At 46.0% G+C, this 20,941-nt stretch overlaps 1 protein-coding gene across 2 annotated transcripts in view; it reads right to left on the reverse strand.

The window, feature by feature from the left end:
* Positions 1–409: 409 nt before the first annotated feature.
* Positions 410–20,941, reverse strand: part of LOC144120772 (neprilysin-like) — a 57,104-nt gene continuing 36,572 nt past the window's right edge. For both annotated transcript variants that reach the window (XM_077653464.1, XM_077653463.1), the window contains exons 11-22: positions 20,717–20,841; positions 13,117–13,339; positions 12,410–12,508; positions 11,833–11,907; positions 9,784–9,887; positions 9,560–9,618; positions 9,420–9,471; positions 8,503–8,570; positions 8,153–8,283; positions 6,778–6,843; positions 5,636–5,808; positions 410–4,705 (exon numbers count right to left, since the gene is read on the reverse strand). In XM_077653464.1, coding sequence (XP_077509590.1) covers positions 4,606–4,705; positions 5,636–5,808; positions 6,778–6,843; positions 8,153–8,283; positions 8,503–8,570; positions 9,420–9,471; positions 9,560–9,618; positions 9,784–9,887; positions 11,833–11,907; positions 12,410–12,508; positions 13,117–13,339; positions 20,717–20,841 — 1,275 coding nt within the window. In that variant the 3' untranslated portion in view covers positions 410–4,605. The remainder of the gene's footprint in view (positions 4,706–5,635; positions 5,809–6,777; positions 6,844–8,152; positions 8,284–8,502; positions 8,571–9,419; positions 9,472–9,559; positions 9,619–9,783; positions 9,888–11,832; positions 11,908–12,409; positions 12,509–13,116; positions 13,340–20,716; positions 20,842–20,941) is intronic.

Raw genomic sequence — 20,941 nt, forward strand, 5'->3', positions numbered from 1 at the left:
TGCTTTATTTTCACATGAACAAGATAACAGGTACATACAAAATGCAATGAATCTCCCGGCATATGCTTGAAAATATACGAATGAATCCGCACACAGCTTTACACTTATGTAACGACTTTAGTTCTTAGTGATGACTTTTATGGGAGCAGGAAGTTTGGCCATACCTTAAATACAATACAGTGGTCTCTGCCTGCTCCACTGAGCATGTTGTTATGCGCGACACGACACCATTAAGTGAGATGTCTAGTACTGCAACCCAGGAGCATCCACAGATTGTCCGCATGTATTGTTGCTCGGGTGAAACTTTCGAAGACTTCATCATCAGTCGTTCCGTCACTTCGCAATTGCGATCAAGTGAATAAGTAGCAGATTTAAATGGTTTAAGCGACAGAGGGATGTATTATTGAGAGAGAGAGAGACAGAGAGAAAGGAGGGTGTTAACCATAAAAATGTTATGGTTTGCTACACTGCATAAAGGGTAAGAGAAGAGGGGAAATAAGGGGAAAGAGAGTGAATTAAAAACGAGAAATACCTAGAAGGACATGGGCACGGCGAATTTCATTGAGCGTTTTGCAGTTGTATAGATGCCAAAATTAAAGTCCTAGCGCTGTTGCTTGTCTTGTACTTGCCAGTAGAAGCAAAAAATACAGTTTTTGTTTGGTGACCGAACGAGAGCAGACAGAAGTACTACGTGGAAGTATTGTAAAATAAAAATGGACCTCCAAATTCACTTGTGGTGATCAGATTTAAAAGTTTGTATTAAAGAATGATTGCAGATATGAACTAAATGAAGTTGCCGTGCATAAACAGGCAAACAAGCCGACCTAATGACGAAAGGCCATTCAGTGAACATTCCAAGACCTGTTGAGTCGAATGCAGGGACAATGTAATTTAAATGTACAACATTTCTTGCCGAACATTATCACATTCAAAACGCTGCTTTGTAACAAGATGGATGATTTCCTATCTACTTGTGAGCGCGCAAGGGACAAGAGCAGGAAACTTTAGTATCTGATGCATCCCCTTTAAATATTATGCACCTTAGTTTAACGAATGTAAGGTGATATTGTTGTACATCCTAACTTGACATGAAAATTATTCGGTTTTCGCAATTCCACACATGGCATGGAGATCGCGCAGCAAAGTAAAGCGTCGGTAAATGTAAAGAAAAAAAGTCAAAGACGATGAATGTGATTCATGCGCCGGAGCATGCGTTAGCATTAGTGTTCAATTCTGAACGTGGCGGGTGGCGTGGTCTTAACCAGCAGTTACAGTGTTCCGCGCCTTACCCCCTCGTCACTCTCCCCACCCCTCGACACTGCTTCACGACTGCGGTTTCCCTCTCACCATCTGTTGCCTCCCACCGGCTCACCCCTGTCCCCTCACCACTTTCCCCTTCCCTCCATTTTATCTCCCCCTCAATCTATCTCTTCCTTTCCATCTCTACACTCCACCTCCTCTTCCCCGAGGCTTCACTCGCCGGACACTTCCGGTAATCGAGGTTCTAATGCTAACGCATTTAAAAGGAAGCTAAAAAAAGAAACGAAAAGCAAGGGGCAAGCAGAAGTGTGGAGTAGGCAGAAATGTAATGATGCTCGAGATGTTATGACGCTGTACACGGTGCATCCTGCCAGACATTAAAAGCGGGCTTCATGTATATGATAGACGAAATGCAAGTATAAAATATAGGTGAAGAGCGACTCATATACAATGAGAAAGAGGTAACGGCGATAATGCATTAGGTGTGCACCTCATGTGTACTCTGTATGTGTATCCGACCAAATTATTTTTGACAAGAAAGCCGCAATAATGTCTAATGGTATTGCGCCTGGATTGTGCACGCATGTTAGTAAGACAAGCACTGAGGTATTCACTAACGCAAACGGCTGAAAGCGCCTACGATATATGCGTTATTTGCATTAAAATAGCCTTTTTTTCCTTTTCTTTTTATAGTTTCCTTGTTCCGCAAACTATTAAGGCCGGCTGTATGTGCCTTGTGCATGAGATCGCAGACCAAATGCTGAGACTTCGGACAGAAATATCTTAAGTATGTGCATACTGCTCGTTCCATTAAGCACAACGCAAAAATTCGACAAAGTGTCGAATTCTTGATGCGTGCAATTACGAATTTCAGGTAGTTAATGTTGACCTGCATTTTGCCTTCCAATTCTCTACTGAAAAAGTATGATGCGATAACCTCATGAAGGTTCTCATACAAATGTCATACAATTATCATACAAATGTCATTCATTTTTGCAAAATAATACATTTGTTATACAGATGTACTACAGTATCAAAGAAATTGTATGGCATTTGTATGACGAAGCCTGTATAAAATTATTGCATCAAACAGCTTTTATCAACGTTTTTTTAAAACTGTTTGCCTCTTTGAAACTTGGCGCATTGTGAGCACATTTCACCCACAGGAGAAAATTATAGGAGTTGACAGCGCAAGTGACAAAATCGGCCACGGAAAATTTCGCGGCTATATTCGACTGCGCATGTGCCACATGAATAATTAAGAAACATAACGTGCGCTTGTTTGCACCTCTCACTGATTCGACGCGCTGTCAAAAAGAAGTGAGAAATTTGTTCATGCATCTGTCATGCGGATTTACGAACACAAAGCTCACTTTGTTTTGCCCACTTCCTGTCGGTGCAAAAACACGGCAAGATAGAAACAACGCGTAAATAAATTACCAACAAGTATTGATGTCGTCATAACAACAATGAATCGACCATAACAAGAACAAGCGCATTTTGCTCGAACAAAAACAACACGGCAACTCGTGTCGGGCAAAATGAGTATTGTGACTCGTGGCCTAGATTCGCTTTTCAGGCTGGAGCTCCAAGTAACAAAATAAAAAGAAATAATTAAAAGCAATATTTTAACACCTCGTTTAAAAACTAGACCATTTCTAAACAACAAAATAACAATCCTAAAACCTCTGTTGCCCTTTCTTGTTTACTACTATTACCACTAACGGACTAGGCTCTCTTGATATGCCATACAAAAGGCCCGGAAACAGCATGACGCCCTATAAGCAACAATAAACAAAAAACTTGGACAACGCCTAACCTGTCCTTAAAAGTACAATGGGATAGCATGAGAGATGCCTCCCGCGCAAGTACTCCTTCTCTTTCACTAATTCATGGATCTTGGTGAGCCCTCATAACACTACTGGCGCAGCGATGCAGCGGCCAAGTGATGCACCACTGCCGCGGCAGGTAGCTGTTTCAGACACAACCACAAGTGGGGCTTGTGAGACCCAGGTTGCTCTCACCCGAGCTCCCATAAGGCTCATTTTTGCGTAGATAGTTCTTCGGCATTAACAGAATTATTTCCGATGAATGAATAGGTGTTCCGTTCTAGCCTCCCTCACCAACAACTTCTTCACTCTGGTTAACAAATAACATATCTTGAAACAGAATGTGAGGCTCCGTATTCAACGAAGAAGGTGTGAGATGAGTATGCTGGATGCGCGGCTGGTGGACTATGTGCCACATGCCTGCAATCGTTCCTTTCTTACTACAACCGACAGAGCGCTTCGCAAGTGTCCGGAATCGAAGAAGCACCCGCGTGTATAGTTTCAAGAAGCATTTTTTTCACCTACTTTTTCAGTGCGAAAATGACACTCAATGCTTTCACTGATGGCTTTCTTTTACGGACCCTAGCCCGCTCCTTCGCTAGGGATGAGATTCTTACAAGGGCGCTTAGCACATCGTTTTGTTTTCATCTTACCTTTCACCATTCTATTTGACCCGAAAAACACACCAAACTAAACAGCTGGGAAAGTTTAAACCCCGAGGAAACTCCTCCAGGCTAGGCGGTGCCTTCTCAGAGTAGCTACAGACCGGAGGAATTCATTCTCATTTTGGTGTTCTACAGTATCCTTATCTGAAGTTTGCTTACTGTGCCATATAATTCTTAGCGCATCTCGTTAATGTCACACACTGAATACGGCTTTTTTACTCTAATATCCTTTAAATACTTGTATCATAGACGAGATGCCCAGCCCAGAAATACCTAGACATCTAAATTTAAAGCCCTGCCAACTGACCATTTTCAAACACAAATTCAGATGCCTGTACAACCAATGAGTGCCATAATTAACCAGCTGAAAACATAACCACCATGAGAAGCTATCATTGTTTTCTTTTAGCACCACAGAAACGCTCTTCCAATGAAGTAAATGCGTCGATTTCGCTTCTATATTGCTTTAGTTTGTCTTGTTTTCCCATAAATCTCTGGTTCTAAAGCATAGTAAATATCTGACAAACAACTTCGGACAATAACATCTGATTTTAAAATTGATCTAAAACGGCTTACTTCGACCGCAAGGTCTACACTCCCTTATATTACAACCAGCGCAGATGCGGTGATGAGGTGATACGATGATGCTTAAAACTTCCGGAGAACCGTTATGGGCAGATGATTAAAACATCTCGGCAGGCAACAACGTCGGAACGAAACTTGCGTAGCACGCCGTATCTTGTCGAGGCGAACCCGGCCAGGTGCGCGACGGGTACATCTGCGGAAAACTGTCTCGACAGAGGAACGGCGCACTCCGCCATGAGGATGCCACTCGGTTCAGGAGGGTTCCTTCACCAGACGACGCATTTCTTCTGTGGATTCATGGGACTGCCTGGCTTGCAGTGGTAGGCCTTGGCGAAGTCGGCTGAGTTGGACACCACGCCTATGACCCTGTGGCATGCAAAAAAAAAAAAGATGAGCCCGAAATGAACCAAGGTCTGCCCCGAGCAGCACTCAGAAACAGAGAAGACGAGTGTTGCGCAAAATTTATAAACATGACGCTCTTTCTTCACTCATAGGATCCGCTAAGCTATGCAGACACGAGGCTTCAACACTGACAACTTACTTTTCATGCGCTCATTGCAGACATGCCACTATGACAACTTTAAGTAGTTAACTGTGGTAGTCTCCATTCCTCACGAGATTTAAAATACAACTTGCATCGCGTCGCCAAAACATGTTTTGTAGATTTGCCGACAAAACATGCTTTGGCGACGCGATGTAAGTTGTATTTTCAATCTGTTTTGTAGATTTGCCGAACCCGCCGCGGTGGCTCAGTGGTTAGGGCACTCGACTACTGATCCGGAGTTCCCGGGCTCGAACCCTACCGTGGCGGCTGCGTTTTTATGGAGGAAAAACGCTAAGGCGCCCGTGTGCTGTGCGATGTCAGTGCACGTTAAAGATCCCCAGGTGGTCGAAATTATTCCGGAGCCCTCCACTACGGCACCACTTTCTTCCTTTCTTCTTTCACTCCCTCCTTTATTCCTTCTCTTACGGTGTGGTTCAGGTGTCCAACGATATACGGGACAAATACTGCGCCATTTCCTTTCCCCATAAACCAATTATTATTATTGATATTATTATTATTGTTATTAATATTAATATTATTATAGATCTGCCTATATCTTATAGATAGACGGTGCCCTTGGACGCGAAGACATCGGTAAAAAATTTTCTCGACGTGTACTGAAGGAACAGGGAGTTTCAATGTTGACAGAAGGCAGAATCGGCAACACGGATTTAATCTTGCTCCACAGTGCTGTTAAAAATGGCCGACTGCAGCGCCTTCAAAGTCATGCAACGACGCGTGTGGGAAAATACCTGAAGCGTCCCGGGCTGTGGTTGCCCGTGCGTATTGTGTTGACGGCGTGCTCCGGTCGCGTGGTGCCGCACCAGATCTGGGCGTAGGTGAGAAAGAAGAGCTGGTCGTGCGTCATGTTCAGGCCCGGCAGGTGCGGCTCCGGGCCCCAGCGCTCGACGCTACTCTTGTACGCCTGGGCAGACAAAAAAAAAAAAAACGGATGGTGGCTTAGCATCGCTAAGCACGATGGGCCACTCAAATTTCGAAGGTGAGCAATACTGATTCTGGTGGTGTCTCTGGTCGGTGATTTATCGTTCAGTAAGGTCTCTAGGCGAGGTGAACTTCCGCTTGCGTCCTTCGTCACAAATAGAGTTGAAAATGAGAACGTATAAATGCAATCCACGCCACCGGCACCGGGTCATCGAAAATTTTACTTCAAGAGCAACTGAATAGGCATTGGTATTCAATTATATTAGATGGGTCAAATGTGTGGAACTGGCTGGTAAAACATGCGAGCACTTCGGTAGTAGCAGTTGAACTGGTTACGCAATCGCCGAATAAATCTGAGACTTCTCTTAGGTTCCTCCGCAGCGCACACAGCCGGGCAAGGGGTGGGTAATGAAGTCCCCTTGAGGGAGTGATACGTTTTAGAAGTAGTGACGCTTGCTTTAAAGAAAGAAAACCAGTGCCATTGAAGGCAAAGCCAACACAGCGTTTTTTGGCCGCATCCGACGACGCATGGAAGGGTGTGGGTGAAAGGAGCGAAAATTTGAACTCTCATCGTCCTTGACGTCATTGTTGAGCTTTTCTGCACTCCTTTGGAGCTGTGAGAAGAAGCCTGAACACTGTCACGGCTTTAATAGGCTATTACGTCGCCATTTTAAGTGCTAGAGCGAAAAAACTTGATATGCTTTACGTAAAATTTTCATACAATTGGATCCTTGGTCGAATTCATAAGAAGCTATTCAGCCTCCCTTAAAATATTACTTTTCATAGCTGTCGGTCAGATTTCAACATTCCAAGGCAGCAAAACTTCTTGCCAAAAAGAACAGTGTGCTCAGATCTTTCAACGCATTGTCACGAGCAGACTAAAATAAGATCGCCGATGCCTCTTTACTGTTCTTGTAAGGGGACGAGAAAGGAAAAAAAAACACGCTCTCACTTTGAAAGCCTGTTTGACGCCTCCGTTGTCAGCGATGTTTTCGCCCTGGGTATTTACACCATTGACCTGAAATACATGTAAAACCGCAGGCATTATGAGACTGCTACAGATTTAATGCACAGCTATATTCACCAGCATCATGGCGCTTAGTTTCCAAAAAACCGCTCGCATCAACTTGCGTGCACAATCGTGAAAGTTAAGGGCGCATTACGGCTAACAGTCTGTACCACAAAGTGTGAAAAAAATTGCAATCTTCCTTGCTGGCTCTGTAAGCAAAAGAGAAAAAAGTAGAAAAATAATGAATTAACTTGCGTAGAAAAGTTCAGTGTCTAGCTTGGCGGCTGCAGCTTACTTGCTCTTGGCAGCGAATGAAAGAAGTAAAGTCAGGGTCAAATGAAACTCAAAAACACAAGCGCGCGCGCACACACGCACGCACGCACGCAAAAATAACAGCTGTAAGAGAAGAATACAGACAACCTTTGCCACTTACCAAGAGCAGTCTTCGCAACTTACTTCGAAGCGGGAATCAACTGCGCAAGCATTCAATCTCCCTCGACTAATACTTGATCATTTTGCTGTTTGCGTTGCATTTAACGCTGATCGTACATAATTTGTTATAGTGCTAGAAGTGTTTTATAGAGCTGCCCTGTAGGACGTAGGGAGCAGTCTTTTTTGAGTTTCAGTTTTGGTTTATTGCTGAATCGTGTTGTGACCACCGCACAAAGGAAGGACTGCTTTTGAAGATGAATTCTGGCTAAAAGTCTACGTGCCTCCACTGCGGGCTCGAGGGCATGTAGAGAACTGCTGATTAATTTCGACCGCCCCAGGCCTCTATCACGTGCACATAATTTCAGCAGAGAGGTGTTTCCGCATTTTGCCTCCGTCGGAATGCAGCCACTGCGACCGAGACCCGTTACTCAGAAGCCGAACGCTACCGCGGCGAGGAATATGGCGTAAATGTTGCCAAGAAGAACTACAGAAACATATGAATTGAACTCATTGCTGCAACCTCCGATACGAAAATGTCCTATGGGCGGCTATAAGTATTTGGCCCAAACAGTTATAAACCTTTCCTATGTCCATCTATAGCCGTATCTTCAGGCGTACATATTTTTTCTGTAGAGAGCTATAAACAGTTGGTATCATTCTAAAGCTGTAGCTTTAGTGGCATAGATTTTTCAATAGCTGGCAATAAGAACCTCTTCTGGTGCGTATAGACGTTCATAAAAGGCCATAGACAGACATAGCTTTTTCCACAGACGCCCAAAGGGCGTTTCTGCATGAGACTTACAAGACTATGCGAGATTAAGCAGCAAGTAGGTTAATATTTCAGACGCACTGTGCAGTGAAATGCGATGAACAAAATGTGACTTACGGCCATGTTGACTTCAGGCAGCACGTATCTGCTGTACTGGTCGATCATGCACTGCGCCTTGGAGTGGAACAAGTTGAGAGCCTCGGACTTCCACCACTGCTTCAAGTTGCCGTGTTGGTCAAACTGGCGCCCTGCAACCGAGGTGACCACAGCACTCATGCGAAGCGGGTCCGACTTTCGCTAATTGAAAAGCTAGTGGGAAAAGTCAGCTGCGAAGAGTGAATGCTTTTAAATTTTTGAAAGGACAAGAAAGTTGAGGTCTGGGTCCAGAAACCCTGCTAACAAGAAAGACTAAAACTTCGCCGAACATTTTCGCAGGAACACAAGAAGAAGCACTCTAGACTACTCACCTTTGTCATCGAAGCCGTGGGTAATCTCGTGGCCAATGACGACGCCGATGCCGCCGTAATTGACAGACCTTTGAATAGAAAACGACTGCGGCAATGCATGAATAGACCCGCATTTCCCGCGAAATTCCACCAGCCGTGGTAGGTAGGTAAGTTTTGCCTATGCATGCCTCGGTACACTCCTTAGGTTCGTACTCGGCAAATGTAACACCCGTTATATTTACATTGCATCCGTTTTTTTTTTGCAAGAAAAAACCACCCCCCCCACAACTCAGCGTTCAGTTCGTCTTATATAGAGGCTGAAACTCTAGCAATTCAGACGCAAATTTTACCTCCCTCTATGAAGTTTCAGAGTTTCAGGAGTGCCATGACAGCCTCAATGCTAAGTCGATCGTGTTATCAGTAGGGCCTTTACTTCCGAGGTAGAATGTACAACAGTCGCTCAGATAAATGCCATATTGTGACTAGTCAAACCAATGCACTGTAAAATGACTTAGGGAGGCATTATAGCCTCGGTGGAATATTAAGTGAGCCTGAATCACTCCGTAGGAAAGTTTCTTTCTCAAGACTCGCCCTAAACCGTGATGCTATGGAAATGATAGCGACAGCTCGCTTCCATAATAACTGTATAGTGCTAGAAGGGCTTATCGCAAAGCTAGTACCCATCTGCAATGCGCAGCTGTCGTGTGTTTTGCATTTGCAACATTTTCAAAAAAAAAAATTCGTATCGTTCACTTTCTCTTTCCGGCTGTGCAACGCAGCTTACAGGCTGCAGGAGAAGCAATCAATTAGACAGGCTTGTCTTTTACTGGGTTTTGACACGAGCCTCGCGTACGATATGAGGCCTGTGAGATGGCAGGATACCTGTCAGGATATTGGTCCGGTTAATTATGAGAATATAAAGGACATTCGGGTCGTACTTGGGATAGTTTTGGTGGTACAGAGGCGGCTGCAGCACTCCAGCTGGGAAGCCTGCGTGAGGGAAGAGAAGTTCCGCTCAGGAGTAGTCAAATAATCGCCACATAGCATAAAAAAAACAAGGTCCAGTTTGTATACGTACTAATGAAGTTCTTTGATCTTGTATAGAATGCGTTGACGACAGCAGGGTAAGTGATCCACCTAGAAGGGGAGTCCACAGCAATTAAAAAATAGCTAAGATCATCACTTACAGTTTGAATCACGGCTTCAACATAACTTCAACATAAGCTTCAAGGGTTGGGTGACAAAAAAAGAAAAATAATCACTGTGTTACGTTCAGATGAATCAGAAATTCAAAAAGCTTACTCATTTCTGTCAACGCCGTTCCTGAGCTTCATTTCAATCTTCAGTGCACTGTGGCGGAGACTCTTGATGACGTTTTCAAAGTACGCGTCACGTTTGAACTCTACCTGAAGCAACAACAAAGGCGTAATTTAATGAAACCGCACTCATGCACAACCTTTGTCAAAATTTTACAGCCCTAGAGGTTCGGTTCTACGTCATTTCATGTAGCTTTTTATGCATCGCCATGGTTCCAAACCTCTTGGAGGCGAGAAGGACTCCAGTTCTCAGCATTGCGAAAGTTACGACTTTCGAGGATGCAACAAGAGCTCTGTTATGCGGCTTAGATGCAAACCCCTTGGACTCTTTACTTTTGACAAAGGCTGTGCTCATGAATAATGTTTACAGCCAAGACCACGGTGTAAGCGAAATAGGCGCCTTTGCTTCCAGAATGGGGAAATGCCCAAAGAACGTGTAGCCTCCTGCAACTTGCGTGCAAAACTTAACCCTTTGCGGAACAGCATCTACGTTTTGCACGCGGCTTTCAAAAAAAATTTTGGAGCCCCTAGAATTATTTTTACGAAGTCAGTGATGCCAGCAAAATCTGAAAACTTTGGCAGGCACAATGGTGAAACTGTTGTGTGCCTAGCAATAAGGAAAGTTTTCAGAAACAAAAAATAATGATGGATGTTGCGAAGTTCCATGGTGCGTCTGTGAAGTGCCAGTACTGTAATTTAAGAGCGTTAGCTCTTACTCCTCACGTTTAGAGATTTCATGGGGCCTGCTACAACCCTTAATCACAGCGCCATCTGTGGCTGCAACTAGAAAACAGCATCTTGCATTGAGACTTGTAGCGCCATCTACAATAGCATTGTAGAAACAGCCACCTGCCTCGTGCCAATGATGACGTCACGGTCCAATATGGTGGATATAGGTGGAACTATGTGAGTGGCGTCAGGGAACGAAATGACGGTATAGTTTCGGTTTCTTGAATCTAAGATGGTGGCCATTAAGATTGGTTGTGCCCTTTCATTCCGTTCTTCTCCCCTCACCAAAAAAATCCTAAAACGGGTAGGAAAACTCTCGTTACGGGACCGCTATTTATGTATACATTCGTTCCGCTATATATACTCCGACAACAACGGGCACCGATCCGTGGACACTTGTATACCGAATTTGGTTGACAAATAAATCCCTATGGGTGTGGTATAGAAATAAAACCACAAATAAATTATAGGTAAGCATCGTATACATGCAATTACTAATTGAAGCGTTACCATATCACACAGCAAGCCGAATTCTAGGCCCACCTTGACCCCTCAAACGAAGCAAATTCCGTTTGGGACGTATCTTGAGGGGGTGCAGCTCGACAATGGGTACACGTGCATCGTAATTTCTCTGATAGATGGTGCTAGGCGGCGAGCGTTCCGCTAGGCGGCGTGCATGCACGCGCAGCCGAGGATGGTGGCAATCCACCAGTTTCAATGGGTATTACATTCCGTTTGTCGAGACGAGGGGTGCGTTCTTCTTCGCTTTCTTCGTCTAGTAAACCAAACAGCTAACGCTCGTTACTTCAACGTCTTCCAGACGGTGGCGGCCTTCTTTTTCCTTTGAATTTCATATTTGACATCAAGGCAACAATTCCCACACAGTCGTCAAAAACTGGCGTCAACTGCAAACTTTCCCGTGTCCCAAAGGCAGGATCAATAATGGTTTTTTCTTCTCTCACGTGACAGAATCTTTTACAAAAGAACACTGCAACTGGTTTCTCGTTGCGGAGGCTCCTCGGACTATAGGGAAAATAAATAAGGGGTTGGAAATACAAAAAATTTCTGATTTTTTTTCGACAGTAGAACATAATGTGTGTCTGAAAGGGTTCATTATGCCGAGACATCGCGAAGACAAAGCGACAATCGGTGCAGTCTGAAAATAATCTTGGAAATACTGTGACTTCGTCCTTTCTTGCGACTAGAGAACAAATTATAATGAGTCCTTTCTTGTCTATGGAACGCTGCAGTTCCCTATAAGTTCCGGAGACATGACAGAGTCGTGTCAGGACGCCAACATACTTACATCGTACTCCTTGTCCAGTTCTTCCGGGTTGGATATGTACTCAGGGTATCCTATCTTCTGGGTCATGAGCTCGGCCTGTAATTGAACCATGTGACATGATTTCGGCCACGAAAATTATGTTTCTTGCATCAGTAAAGAATACAAAGTCCGCAACTGAAGCGAGAACTTGCACATGTGACGGAGTTCTCTGATATCGCATTCAAGTTATTCTTTCCCTTTCTTCTTTTCTATTTATTGTTCTATTCATTGCTTCCCAAACTTACGTCCTTACAGCGTCGCATAACTGCCAAATAGCAAGGAGCACAATAAAATTTTTTGTACAACTGTTGTACATAAAGAAACAAAGAAAAAATAATTACAAACGAATCGCGAACTGCTAAGCGCCTTGTGTTGTCGTGTATGTTCTCCCTCTGTCTTCGTCTATTATGCGCACAGTCGTTTTTCAAAGAACGTGTTTCGATGTTCATTATTGACAAAGATGCACTCAAAGACCTGAATATGAACGTCAACCATGCACACTGTCAATATTTTATTGACACATAAAAAGCGTGACACAGAAAGCACAAAATAGGCAAACCTTTTCTCTGGCCACTTTTCTGGTGTCGTTGTCCATCCAGTCAACGTCCATGAGGATCTCTAAGAACGCTGCCTTTATATCGTTGATCATTTCCTCCGCCTTTGATCATAGGGGGAAAATGTAAAAACAAAGTTTGGTGCAGAAAAAGTCATGCATATATCCTCTTAATATCAATAAATAATAATCAAACCATTGTAAAACCAACAAACTTTACTCGTTGACAAAACTTTTCAGTATGGGGAACCTGCGCTGCCAAGGTGGCACTGCAATTGTTCCATTCGGTGACTCAAAACTGCTGGTGTCAGCCGCTTGGGCCGCTGCAAACGCGAGAACACATTCTGCGCGATTAGATACCCGCGTTTGGCTGACAGCATTCATTGCCTCGCTTCTCTCGGCGTAGCCCAGATAGCTGACGCACGGCACGTGCGCCTCCGACAGAGCGCGGAGGCTCACGCCAATAAGCGCCTGAAAGTGGCGCGGAAAAGTACTAATAGTACTACCCAAAACTGCTTGCTCTTCTCGCTAGGCAGTCTGTTATGGCGCTGCAATCGGCACCGCAAACTTCAGCTCAGGTTCCCCATACGGTTGCATGAAAAACGGTTTAATTGCTGTGTCGGTTCGCTGTCCAGCCAGCCGGTAATTTTAGCATCAAAAGCTACCTCTCTCTGCACGAAAGAGCAATACAGAAGCAACGGATAATAACACACCTTCTTCTTGCTCTGGTCGTTGAAGTGGCGACGCACGAACAGCGCGCCAACAGCCATGCCCATCTTCTTGTTGACCAGCAGCGTGCAGCTCTTCCATCGCGCGGGCGTCGACTGGGTACCGTAGATGGCGCCGTAGTACTCCTGCTGCTTGTCCACGAAGCGCTTGTCGAGGCTGCCCACCAGCTTGGATACGAAGCGCCACAGAATGTAGTTGGCGACCACCCTGTGTGCACGGCGAGGCATGTCTTCCGCTCAGCGGACACCGAGATGTCTATGGCGTTATCAGCATCGTTAAAATCAACACCACACTTGTCGTCACGGCGACATTACGCGCCAGAAACAGAACGTGCATGATTGATATGGACTGTATAAGCGTACGCAGGGAGCTCGAGCAGTCCGCATTTTTCACGACACTGCGTAATATGCCCGTTCCATACATGTCTGAAAATAGGTAAAGGGTTTTGAAGGGAGATCAGAAATTCGTGTTTGTTACAATTGCCAGTCTTTCAGATTTGGCTGTTCTGTGACCTGCGTACGAGTGCACCCTTACAAGAATTCCTATCCATAGACTTTCGTCAGTAAAATCGGGACAGTCTATAGACCATTTATAGATTTGTGGCCATACACTTTTAATAGACTTGTGTCTATAGACTATCTATAGACTGTAGCTTTATGACTAGAAGCAAAAGATTACAGTCACTGACCAAGTCAAAGTAAAAACAAATTGACGTTTCGGAACCCGTACGTGTTCCTTGTTCACAATGAGGCTAGAATGGCAGTGGTCGAAACTATAGCTTTATGACTATATATTCTTTTAGTAGACTTTTTTTCTATCGACAGCCTGTAGACTGTGAATAGACAAAAGGAAATATCTACAGAAAGGCAATGGAGCCTGTAAGGAGTTTATAAGAAGTCTATAAAAAATGTATAGACCATTTTTATAAGGACGGTTGTACCAATCTCCACGTTGTTCAAGCTTCTGTCACTTCTATAAAATGATCCTGCCAGTGATCGCACCATATTCATGCGTCATGACCAAGGAGGACCGCTGAAAGAAGCAAAACTAAGCTGACTATACGAGCACACCCGCTTCCACTAAGACGAGAACCGAAGTACGCCTATAATACAAGCTCCAACCTAGTTCAATAGGCGACACCCTGATAATTCCATTACGCAGGGTACTGCACAGTGCCGTGACACGCAGATGCGTCTCCCGCCCGCGACATCCGTGACGCAACCTCCTCTCATGTGTATTCTTTTTATCACGTGCCTCATAATTCACTGCATAAAAAAAAGTTTGGAAACGTTTTTCTGCAAAAAAGGCGGGTTCTCTAAACCTGCACATCAAGGGCACCTTTCAACTTTGAAACTGCTTCGATATCCGAACCTAAATACTCTTAAAACACAAAAGGGAGCTGATTAGGCAACCATTACAAGAATTTGAAGATGGTGCAATTGGCAGAGGAATATTGAATGCTATCAATTTGTCAAAGCCAGATTTTACTCGTATATAAAAAATCAAATTTCAATCATTAAAAACTGACAGCGTTTACAATATATGTCATTCAATGCGCTAAACTTGGTGATGCCTAGCTGTGCTCCACGTGCTTGATGTTGGGACTTTTCAACGACTTCGGGTCTTTTTGTCTAGGAATGAATGGCAAAAACTTGCGGATGCTTCCGGGCAGCGTCCCTATCGCGTGATTCGTGTGTACAACCGGCCGCAAATGTTTGCGGGCTCTTACGTTTGCGCCGCACATGTTTGGGCGCTCTCGAGAGGCTTCAATGCGCGCCTTCCAACCATGTGTTCCACGAGATTAAGATAGAGGTTGCATGAAGCTAAGGCTCGAGGTGTTTGCATGGGAGAGTCACGTGATTACGGGTTCAACGTGCACACCATCTGAAGACGGTGAAAGTACTGGGAGGCAATCCTCCTCTCTCAACCCGTGAAAGAGCTACGCGTGATCGTCGGCAGCATGTGTTTTGTACAACGGCTCTCTCTGCAATATATAATTTCGACGCGCTAAGCAGCGGCCTTGTAAATTCTCAGATAACTTAGACGTTAGAATTACGTCCGTTTAAGATTTTAAGACGACAGAATATATAGTTGGCTTAAATGCCTCATCTTTACAGCGAACATAAAGATAATAATAGCCCAGAACTTTTCACAGAAAACGAGACTAGTAACGAGCTTGAACACACGGCATAGTTTCAAGTAGAGCGCAAGCAGCTTAAGTCTTAATTTCGGTCGCTTTAAGCTCGTGATCGCTCACACTGTCGTGTTTAAACTTGATTTTGTTGCGAAGTGTCAGAGTTGCAATGAAACACTGCTTTTTATTGTCCTGACTGTCTCTCATTTTAAAAAAAACGGAGAGCCTAAATGATTTTTTGCTTTTATTTATCACCCACTACTACCTTATTTTTTGTTCAACGCAACATATCTACAAGTGAACCTTGCGTTTCCACTGTTCGGGGTGCGATACCACTTGAAAGGAAATCGCTTCATTAGTAATACGTAAAGTAACCGCGTGGTGGAGCCACTCACCCGCACTACTGCAAGATGCAGGGTACTTCACCGCGAAGCACTGGTAAGATGCAGAGAAGCTAGCGCACGAACTGACGAATAACAGCGATAATGTAAGAAAAAATAAAATAAAACACGCTCAGCTTGCGCAGGTCGTTCTGCTTACCGTAGCTGATCAGCAGAGGCAACAGGGTTAAAAATACTACCTTTTTGAAGTAACAGAACGTAGCCGATGGGTAGTGGCAGAAAGAAACAACGTTTATTGCTCGGTGTTGCTGGCTTTATATAAAGACCGCAAAGGTCACATGACTGGCCATGATACGCGGCACGTGTGAAACAGTCTTTGCTCATGCTGTACATCAGCCTGCGTGCTTGATAACACATCACGTGTACTTGATAATACTACATCCCTTCCCCCTAAGCTGGAGTAAGTGAGACGATCGGGTGGCTTCCGTAGGCGAGTCGAGCGACGTAGTGGTTGTTGGTCTTCAGCTTCAGGGCGGACTTCCCGTGCCTCCGTACCTTGATGATCTTCTGCCTGCTCAGAGCTACTTTGAGCTTCGTCGTGGGTCCGGATAGGGCTCGGCTTGCTAGGTGACGACCCCACGTCGAGCCGTGGCCCGAGTTGGTCCACGTGGCGCCGCTGCGATCCCTCCGGTGTTTCCAGAGTAACCATGCGTGCTCCCGTCGTGGACACTACAGTCCACAGGCATCCACAGTCTACAGTCGCACGCATCCATTTCCGAGCGGACTGAAACTGGCGCCACCATACAGGCTTTCCCGGTTGAAACCGTGTTGGTGCTTTTGCCGCTGCTGGAACAGGTTCACCGGAATCATTTCCTGTGACCTTGATGTCTGAGCGAAGCTGTCAGCCTGGTTTAGGGACAGAAGCCCAACAGCAGTTCCGCTGGCGATTTCCCTCTTTACAAAGGTGTCGTTCTATAACGGAATAAAAACTTGATTAGTCGTTCTTGCAATGTACCTGATAAATTCTTTCGAAGCCCTTCTTTTACCGTCCGCACGGCCCGTTCCGCCAACCCATTTGACTGAAGATGGTATGGGGCTTTTCTGACGTGTTTCACATGGTTTCCTGCAAGAAACTAGAGATGCTGGCACTTGCAAACTGTGGTCCGTTATCCGATACCAAGCAGTATGGTAGGCCAAACCGTGCGAAAATGCCCTGAAGTACTTGAATGGTGGCCTCTGATGTGGCGGTCTTCAAAGGTATGGCTTCCATCCACTGTGTCTCGGCGTCAACAAAAATGAAGATTTCGTAGGCATTGATGAGGCCTGCAAAATCCATATGCAACCTGTACCATGGTTTGTTGCTCGCCGGCCATGGAGCCGGAACTTCAGCAGCCGGCATGGGCCAGCATTCAATACATTGAGGGCAACTTTGAACCAACACTTCTATGTCCCTATCTAGCCCAGGATGCCAAAATAACGCTCGAGCTGTGCGCTTCATGGCTCTGATACCGGGGTGACTGTCGTGCAGTTCCTTTAGCATGCATCGCTGCGCAGCCTCCGGCAACACTACTCGATGGCCCCAGTAAGTCAGATCGTGGCTGGCGGCGAGCTCGTTACGGCGAGAAAAGTACGGCATCAGGTGTTGCTGTGCTGCCGATAAGTGCCGTGGCCAGCCGCGTGAGATCCGCCCTGGTCTGCTGAAGCCTATCGTCCGAGCGGCTTAGGTTCGCTAGTTGCCGAGCGGAAAGGGCCATGGAATTTAGGCCCCGCGTATAATAATAATAATAATAATAATAATAATAATAATAATAATAATAATAATAATAATAATAATAATAATAATAATAATAATAATAATAATAATAATAATAATTGGTTTTCGGGGAAAGGAAATGGCGCAGTATCTGTCTCATATATCAGCGGACACGTGAACCGCGCCGTAAGGGAAGGGATAAAGGAGGGGGTGAAAGAAGAAAGAGGTGCCGTAGTGGAGGGCTCCGGAACAGTTTCGACCACCTGGGTATCTTTAACGTGCACTGACATCGCACAGCACACGGGCGCCTTAGCGTTTTTCCTCCATAAAAACGCAGTATAAAGCATGTATTCCATGGGTTCTTGCCCTTCTCGTTCAACCAAGCCCGGCAATGGTAGGCGACTGAGTGCGTCTGCATTAGCATTTAGGTGTCCTGGGCGGTCATAATGGTAAGCCGACAGTAGCTGTGGCCACCGATGGATTCTTCTCGCTACAATGTGCGGAATTGGCTGCTCCGGGTGAAACAGTCCGGTGTCAGAGCTCTCGAACGGAACGATATGGGGTGCGACAGCACCGCGCCGACCCGCACTGGCGAAGCGTCGCATTCAAGCCGCAACGGCTTTTCGGGGGTCGTAGTGGACGAGAAGTTCCGCTTCCCCCATAGCGCGCTTGGCTGCCTGAAATGCTTTCTCGCGCTCGGTTGTCGATTGCCATCGTGCTCCTTTCGCTAACAGCCTATAGAGTGGAGCCAGCGTGGTTGCAAGGTTCGGCAAAAACTTGGCGTAATATGTGATCAATCCCAAAAAGGTTTTAGCTGGCTCACCGTCTCTGGTCTTGGTGCGGCGGTGATGGCTTCCATATTCTGAGGGGGGTGTGAGCCAGTTGCGTCGATCTCGTGGCCCAAGAACGTAGCTTGCTTCTCACGGAAACTGCATTTGTCACGGTTCAACTTGAGTCCGTTGCCGCGCAGCCGCTCGAAGACTTGCCGGAGAGTTGAATCGTCGTTCTCCTTTTCAGCAATAATGATATCGTCTAAGTACACCTTGACGCGAGGAAGACCTTGCAGCACGGTTTCGAGGCGGCGCTGGAATGAAGTAGGAGCCGATGGGATGCCGAAATCGAGGCGGTTGTATGCAAACAACCATTTGTGTGTGTTCAACACGGTCACTTATCGTGCCTTGTCGTCCAGTGGAAATTGATTATACGCGTGTCGTAAATCCAAAGTAGTGAACACCTCTCCGCCGTACAGAGATGCGAAGATGTGCTCAATTTTTGGCAACGGATACTGTTCAAGATGTGTCGCCGGATTCACGGTTAACTTGAAGTCGCCACGCAGCCTAATATCCCCGTTTCGCTTCACTACGGGCACGACGGGCGTAGCCCACTCGGAAACTCACACTGGTGAAAGCACTCCTTCCTGTGCTAGGCGGTCGATTTCTGCAGACACCTTTTCCAGAAACGCGTATGGCACCGGTCGAGCCTTGAGGAAGCGTGCTAGAGCGGCATCTTTTTCGTGTAGTTTCACAAGTGGCCCCTTACAGCAATCCAAACTCTGCTCGAAAACTTCTGAAAATTCCATCAAAAATTTCGCTGTCGCGGCATCACTGTGTATGACATGTACGTTCTGCGACACGCATTCTTGCAGTAGTGCCATGCCAGCCCTCCGGAAGGCTTGGATGGTGTTCCGGCCGCACAAAAGAGGCCCGTTGCAATTCACTACAACCAACAAGCTGCCCACTTGCGTGCTACCGCATTCGACTTTCAAGGCTACTCGGCCAAGGACCGCCAGCGGCCCCAGGAAGCACACCAGGCGCCATAAAGTCTTCTGCAGTGGCGGCCACCATTCGCGGTTATTCTCGAATACCCTTCTTGGAATGACGCTGATAGTGGGCCCTGTATCTACCAGCATGCGCAGGTTTCGGCTTTCCCAAATGAAATCCCTTTCAAATGGCCGTGCGGACTCGTTCCTACTGTAGCTGTGAGCCTCCGAAGCGTAGAGCATTTCCTCGCCACTTCCGTAACTGCCGCCTGGCTACTTCACCGCGTAAGTTCCTGAGGGGTTAGCGAGACCGCTGGAGCACATCCTTGCCAGGTGACCCTTCATGCCGCACTTGTGACACGTCGCTTTCTTGTGTCTGCACACTTCCGAACTATGGTTCGAGCCACACCTTCCGCACTGCGTGGACTCAGTCATGGATCCATGCCCGCGTACGGGCTCCTTTCTTGCATTACCCGGACATTCGTTTCTGCGGCTTCCGCTGCTAGAGCAAACGCTTCTGCCTCCGCCAGGCTTAACTTCAGTTGCGACATGTGTCGTCGAGCTTGTTCATCACGGATTCCGCAGACGATCCGATCCCGCAGCGTGCGGTCCAAAAACTTCTCGAAACTGCAGTCCTTTGCGAGATGTCTCAGGTCGGCGATATAGTCCCGTACCTTTTCACCTTCCGCTTGGTTCCGCATAAAGAAAGCGTAGCTTGCTGCAATCTCATTGGCTTTTGGATCGAAGTGGTTGTCCAGGTGCTGTACGACGACTTCGTAGCTCAAGCTGTTCACCGATTCCGACTGGCACTGAAGCACGCGAACCACGTTGTCGCTCAGGGCCGACACCAGAAGCGCACGCTTCTTGCCTCGATCTGTGATGCTGTGGCCTTCAAAAAAGGCCTCCAAACGAACACGGTAACTGCTCCAGCTACCGGTCGTATCGTCGAATTCGGGTGGCCTGGCTGTCATCGTGCAGCTATCCCATCCTCGTCGCCACTGAAGTAACGGAACGTAGCCGGTGGCTAGTGGCAGAAAGGAAAAACGTTTATTGCTGGGTGTTGCTGGCTTTATAAAGACCGCAAAGGTCACATGACTGGCCATGATACGCGGCACGTGTGAAACAGTCTTTGCTCCTGCTATACATCAGCCTACGTGCTTGATAACACATCATGCTTACTTGATAATACTGCACTTTTTACTCTGTTGTGTTCTCTCTAATGAAAATATCTTTGAATGTTTAACGCTGCTCTTAACAATTTACGAGATGTCCGGCACTTGGACAGCAAACTTTTTGTTTCCGTGCCAAAATCAAGTCACTAAATAATTGTCGGGCCCTTTAAATAAGACAATGAGTGTTTTTAAACATACGTTTGAAAAGGCGCGTACCATGCTTCGATGATTATTATGAGACTCCGCGTTACTAAAAGCGTCCTGCAATCGTTCGAGGCCTCTGTGTGCAGCGAAGCGAAACCGGGCCACTGAAAACAGAAACACTCGTACCTCAAACGTTTCCTCTCAAAATTGTCCGCATTTTCCGCCTTCTTCGCGCAGTGTTAACGAACTCCTCTCTCTTTTGTTCTTCTCAGGACACTTACCTTTTGGGCACCGTCTGCAGGAACTCCGACATTCTTTTGATGTACTTGGGTGCGAAGATTACCACTTCCTCCGAAGGCGGTATCTCCATGGGCATGACCACATTGAAGTAGTGAGTCCAGTTAATCTTGGTGGGAGGCAGAGAAGAGAACAATCGATGACAATACCCCGCAATGCGAAATAGTGAGCATGTTATGCAAGGTGCCTTAGAGACCGCATAATTTTCG

The sequence above is a fragment of the Amblyomma americanum genome, chromosome 2, assembly GCF_052857255.1.
Source record: "Amblyomma americanum isolate KBUSLIRL-KWMA chromosome 2, ASM5285725v1, whole genome shotgun sequence".
Classification (NCBI taxonomy): Eukaryota; Metazoa; Arthropoda; class Arachnida; order Ixodida; family Ixodidae; genus Amblyomma; species Amblyomma americanum.